The sequence below is a fragment of the Panicum hallii genome, chromosome 8 (genome assembly GCF_002211085.1).
Source record: "Panicum hallii strain FIL2 chromosome 8, PHallii_v3.1, whole genome shotgun sequence".
NCBI classification, from domain to species: Eukaryota; Viridiplantae; Streptophyta; class Magnoliopsida; order Poales; family Poaceae; genus Panicum; species Panicum hallii.
Window position 1 is genome coordinate 42,594,392 of NC_038049.1, and position 6,187 is coordinate 42,600,578.

General features: G+C 41.7%; 1 protein-coding gene across 1 annotated transcript; it reads right to left on the reverse strand.

Annotated features, from left to right (window-relative positions):
• Positions 1-278: 278 nt before the first annotated feature.
• On the reverse strand, positions 279-3,880 carry LOC112902173 (wall-associated receptor kinase 1-like). Its single transcript, XM_025971102.1, has 4 exons — positions 2,800-3,880; positions 2,584-2,700; positions 2,007-2,162; positions 279-1,848 (listed from the first exon to the last, which is right to left on the reverse strand). The coding sequence occupies exons 1-4, from the start codon at positions 3,716-3,718 to the stop codon at positions 671-673; spliced, it is 2,370 nt and encodes a 789-aa protein (XP_025826887.1). The 5' UTR covers positions 3,719-3,880; the 3' UTR covers positions 279-670.
• Positions 3,881-6,187: the final 2,307 nt, after the last annotated feature.

The window sequence follows — 6,187 nt, forward strand, 5'->3', positions numbered from 1 at the left end:
GTCTTGCGCACGATGCAACTATGCCTAAGCAGGGTAGTCAACGCCCTATTTTTATCTTTTTTATTTACGTGATTACTGAACAATCTCCCTGCTGTGTCTCGATCATGGCATGATAGAACTTACTGTAGCGATATGTTTTTTGTCTACTAAAAATATTGTAAGTTGGATTCTACTAAATATCTTTATCTCAGTAAATATGAAAATGTTAACACAAATCTTTCTGAAGAAAAGTACAAAGCTTACCATGTTAGTTCGAGCTTGTTGCGGTTTTGTTTTTCTGTGAAAACGAGAGGGGCAGAGCCCATACTTGTTGCATAAATTAAAACAAGGAAACAAAACAATTACAGGAAACAAAAAGAAAGAAGAATGAGAAAAAATGTAGTCAGGAAATACAATTCGAAATGTGCTCTCAGAGACTGTGATGGAACAAAATACGCCTTGATTTTTCGTTGCAGATTGAAGTCATGATGAGCCAGGACAATGGGCAGAGCAGGCTTCAACTAGGATGCTCTTCCCCTTCTTTTTTCGAGCCTTATGATGGCAGTTTAAGACTACACAGGATGCTCTACTTCAGATGTGTCTTACCTTAACACAAATTTGCTGTGGCGTTGCCATGCATGTTATAAACGATTCTACGAAACATTATTGTGTTCAGACAAGAAAATGGTGGTCACCGAGGATACCTCGCTGACAACATTATTTCTTCTTCCATGGTGTATTGCCTGCTTACTTCCTGAGTAACAACCCCTTGAGCCGGGATGTGCTCCCTACTACATGGTTTTGTGCAACTTGGAGTATGCATCTTAAGGCGCAAGTTTTCAAGGATTAACTCCACTTCCCTCATTGTAGGCCTGTCTTCTCCCTTCAATTTAGTGCACACCACTGCTAGTGCCGCTACTTCTTGGATGTCGCCATTATCCTCTTCCATGACTTGTGGGTCTATTATGTCAGCTAGTTTTCCTTCTCGGAATAGTGAGCTAAAATGTGAAACAAGGCCATCACCATCATCAGACCTATAAATAAATGGTTTCTTTCTAGTGAGCAACTCCATAGTAAGAACTCCAAAACTGAAGACATCACTCTTGGCTGTTAGGCGACCCGTATAATAATACATGGGATCTAGATAACCAAATGTTCCTTGAATTGCTGTAGTCACGCCCGTCTGATCTATCGGGATGTACCTTGAAGCTCCAAAGTCCGAAACCTTTGCTGTTAAACTATCATCAAGGAGTACGTTGGAAGACTTGATGTCTCTATGATATATTGGCATAGAAGTAGAAGAATGTAGATAAGACAAAGCTCTTGCAACTTCAAGCACAATCCTTAATCGATCATCCCATGATAGAGATATTGTTCCTTCAACATGAAGATGGTGATAAAGAGTTCCATTCGATATGAACTCATAAACGAGCAACGGAACTTCTGTTTCGAGGCAACATCCCAGAAGCTTCACCACATTTCTATGGTTGACTTGAGATAGAATTGCAACTTCATTTATGAAATCGTCTATTTCTCTCTGTACTACAATCTTTGATTTCTTGATGGCAACCACATGCAGATTTAATATTCCTTTATACACAACACCATGTCCTCCACCACCGACCTCACGAGTTTTATCAAAATTGTCCGTCGCCTTCTCTAATTCTCTTAAGGTAATGATCATCCTTTCACCGATATCAGTATTTTGAGAAATCAACTGCTGCAATAGCAAACCATGATTTTGCTTGAAGAATTTCTCTTTCAACATTTTCACCCGTTGCACTTTTATTTTGTGTGTGATGAAGGGAGCAGCAAGTGCTACAATCAAAAGAATAAATCCACCGCTAGCTACTAGAGCTATTTTTGAACCTGCAAAAATTTAGTACTAATTGGTTTGTAGTTTCGGATGATGTGTTATAATTGTACAACAACTGTCCTTGATTAGCAGATAACATGCATTCTTTCTACCACACTTCATGATTCCAATAGTAAAGGTTGTGTATATATTGTGAGCTTTATTTCATCACCTGGGAAGGAATTCTTGATCGTAATATTAATGCAACCCCCTTTCGTTGTGGGATCCCCGTAGGTTCCCTGAGGACATTGGCACTGAAATGATCCCGGCAAATTTTTGCAGATTCCATAGCACGGGTATGCATGTGGGTGCACGCACTCGTCAACGTCTATACGAATAGAAAATAAAAGGAATGTCAAGCATCCATGGATGTGCTTGTGCTGCTGGAAATTACGAATTGAAGCAAATCATAAAGTAGCAATAGGACTGCCAAACCAAATATGTACTCCTTCCGTCCCAAAAAAATACAACTCTTATTTTTCGAGGAGTCAAACAATTTCAAATTCGACCAAATAGTATTAACATTTATGTTACAAAATAAGTATCATTAGATTAATCATGTAATAATATATATTTTTATACTAAATCTATTTGGAGATATAAATGTTAGTAATTTTTTATAAATTTGGTCAAATTTGAAATTGTTTGAATTCTCAGGCAGCGAGAGTTGTATTCTATTTGGGACGGAGGGGGTAGATATATAAGTTGCTGATACACTAATTATGATTTGCATCTTGAATTTTTCATACCTTTGCATCCTTTTGGTATAGACGCATTGCCCTCAAAGCCAAGAGGACACTGGCACAGGTACCCGCCTATTGTGTTGTTGCAGTCACCAAAACATGGAAATTTGCATTCGTCTATATCTAAAATAAACAGAATAGGAGGGGGGGAAAATGAGTTTACTGGAGAGATGGAATGAACTGAAGAAAACTATTCTGAATCTTGAATGCTCAATCTGTTACCTAGGCATCCATCCACGAGGTAAGGATTGCCGTCGTAACCCTCTGAGCAGTGGCACCGGTGCCCGCCACGGAAAGTAGTGCTGTTCTTGCAGAAGCTGTTGCTGCTGCGGCACTCAGGCGACGTCGAGTTGCTTTGGCATGTCGAGTCGCTGATGACCCACTCTAGCACAGCTGGAAGAGCGCTCTCTTGCATGTCATCCATCTGATAAGAGCTCAAGCGATCCGCATCCACTATGTACACCATGACCGAACCGCCGCTCCATGAGCCGTTGAACCGGCGGAACTGGAGCAGGTAGGTGTCGAGCCCCGCCGGGATGGGCGCCTGGCAACAGCCGACGCCGGAACAGTCGGGGGATGCCATCAAGTACTCGCCGTTCTTTGCGACAGGTGAGCAGAAGGCGGCGCAGGTGCTCACGATGTCCTCGTCCAACCCCATGAGGAGGACTTGGACGTCGCAGCCGACCATCACGAGCTTGTTTCTTGTTGCCGACAGAGCGTACGGCCCTCCTTCTATGCCGAGGCCGACGGCGACCCAGGTGCTGGTGAGGTAGTTGCCCTTGCCGCACTGGGTCTGGGGCTCGTCGGGGATGGACTCGACGACGCTGCTGACGTAGATGTCCACCGTGCCGTTGGCCAGATTGATGTCGAACATCTCCGAGATGTTGTGTAGGAACAGCACGTCGTCGCGGCAGGTGACCTCGAAGCCGGGGCGGAAGCAGCCGGGCTCCACGCCGAACGGGTACGGGATGCTGATGTTGCCGCACTCTCTGGTGCAGTGGCTCCCGGCCGTGGCTGCAGCTGGCTCCACAGCGAACGCCGCCGCCGCCGCCGCCGCTGCCGGCGGCAGCAGCAGCAGCAACAGCAACGCGGCAGAGAACATTATCATCACTCCCCTACTGCTTGCTACTACCCTCCCCATATAAAAGCAATTAAGCACTACTTGTTTGCCTCAGAGCAACTTACATGTCATCACTGACCTTGTGCTGGTTAGTTCTGTACTAGTAATAAACAGGGCAACTGAAGAAGCGTATGGAAGATTCATAGAAATTAGTCCTAGTTCAAATCATGGCGAATCTAGGGAGGAAACGTGTTTCGAAATAAGTAAATACTTTTTGTGTGTGTGTGTGTGTGCGTGTGATTGAGGTTAGCTGAACAACACAACTATATATTTTTGAAAATTCTAAGTAACAAACAAATTAAATATGTGGCCAAGTGCATGCGATGGAGACACAACTAGTCCTGTGTTCCTGTGTGGCCTGGAAATTCCAAGCATGATATCTCTGACTTGGTCGGGACTTTTTTGATCGATCGGTGACTTAATGGCTATGCAAGTCCAAGCCGTGGTCAGCAGCAGCTCAGGTCGGTCAAGCAAGCATACACGCGTACGTGTTGTTGCGTTCGTTGAACGTAACGCTATCAACGAACTGGTCAACGAGTCGGCGTCAACGTCAATGACACTTGTCTCAGCCGTGATTGCCGGGAATGAATGATTTTACTAGAAGATCGAAACTACACTGGAAACTAAGAGAAGTCTATGACATCGAGCTGTAGTAAAGTTTTATATGATTTTCAGCTACTCTACAAACAGGAATTTGAGGAAAGATCGAATATGCAAAATAAACCGAGAGCTGTAGTAAAGATCGAATTTGCTAAACTTGCAAGAATACACCAGTAGAAATCATTGTTCGTACCTGCGTACCGACATGGTCAAGCTTGCGCCGATAAATTCAAAGTCATTTTATCGTTCTAGTTAACCTTCCATCCACTGTAGCTAGGTTTCCTGTAATCTCTTACATTATTGTGGAGAAATTTGTATGGGCATTAATATTCACAAACTGCAAGACAATTGATAATGCATTGCTGCTGATGAATGACACGGCTACTCACTGGTTGCCCATGAATACGGGATTATAAAGAAGGGAAACCCCACACGATGGACCTACAAAAATGAAGAGCTATTATGCTCCAAAAATAAAAGAACAAAATGTGCGTGGAGTGCCAGGTTTTTATTGACAAACTGAGCAATGATTGTACTTGGCATTCAGGTGCTAGCTGCATCTTAGGGTGTTTTCTAGTTCCCCAGAGAAATAAAGTTTGTAACCTCATGTTATTAGGAACTTGAGTCCTATAAGCTTAGTAGTCGATCAAATAGAATATGATTTGACTTAGAACAAAACTAGAATTTTCTATACTTTGGGACGAAGTAAGTACATCAGCCATGTAGAAGGTGAGATCAGGAAGTAGAAGGTGAGATCAGGAGGACTAGCATTTACGTACGGAAGACAAATTAGGAGCGTTAATGTAATCCGAAACAGAACTTTCATCTAACTAGTTGACGCTTCAATTAAGACAGGTAAAAGAGAGGGAACGACACTAGTTCGACTTGTCAGAATTGAGGTGCTCATATAGACACATAAATTGTAAAATTGTAATTATCGCCAGGAAGCGGAGATGTCTTATAAATAGATACACAAAAATGATTAATGTTGTCATTAACCTTAATTAAATAGGTAGTAACTACAGACACTGTAAATAACGATTTGTAGCAACGTTCCATTTTTTCGAAAGGCGGATTAAAATGTAACCCGCTCCTACAAATGGAGAGGGTTACTGTAGCATATAGCAGTTGACCTGCCCCTGGAAATGCATTTTTAGGGGTGGGTGATGACGCCACCCACCCCTGAAAATGCAATTTTAGGGATGGGTGGCGTCATCACCCACCCCTATAAATCTCCATAAAATTCTGGGCGCAAGGGTTCTTCCTCCTCCCGACAGCCCATTGCTTGCTCAGGGGAGGTGCTGCTCGAAAATCCAAAAGAAGAAAAAAAAGGGGAAGGGAGGTTTTAAACTTTATTTCATTCGAGTTGAGGGCTCTAAAAGATAAGTTGATGCTAATCCCATATCTTTTCTTAAATTTTTTGATAGTTTTAAGTCTCAAATGGAGCTCTCTTACCTCTAGCTAGATCTAAATCTCCATGGTGTAGAATTGCTATTTTGGGCTCCATTTGCCTCAAACTTTTGGATGAAGTTAGATTATTTTAGTAGAAGAACAAGATTATTTAATCATTTGGTCCCGATCTTTATATTTTAGCCTTATTTGTAAGTAAACAAATTTCTAGATCCATGGAGGAGAGAGAAGAAGCCTTGTTTCTTTTCTATATTTACACACATGTATAGTTTTTTAAATAAAATTTAGTTGTTCAATAATAGGTTGGGTTTTGATTCCTTTTAGTTTTTACATGTTAAATTGATTTTTCAATATCTACGCATATATAAAAGTGTGTATATATATGTGGACATTTGGGGCTCTATTTGTCTCAAACTTTTTGACGAAGTTATATTATTTTAGTAGAAGAATAAAATTATGTAATCATTTAGATCCAATCTT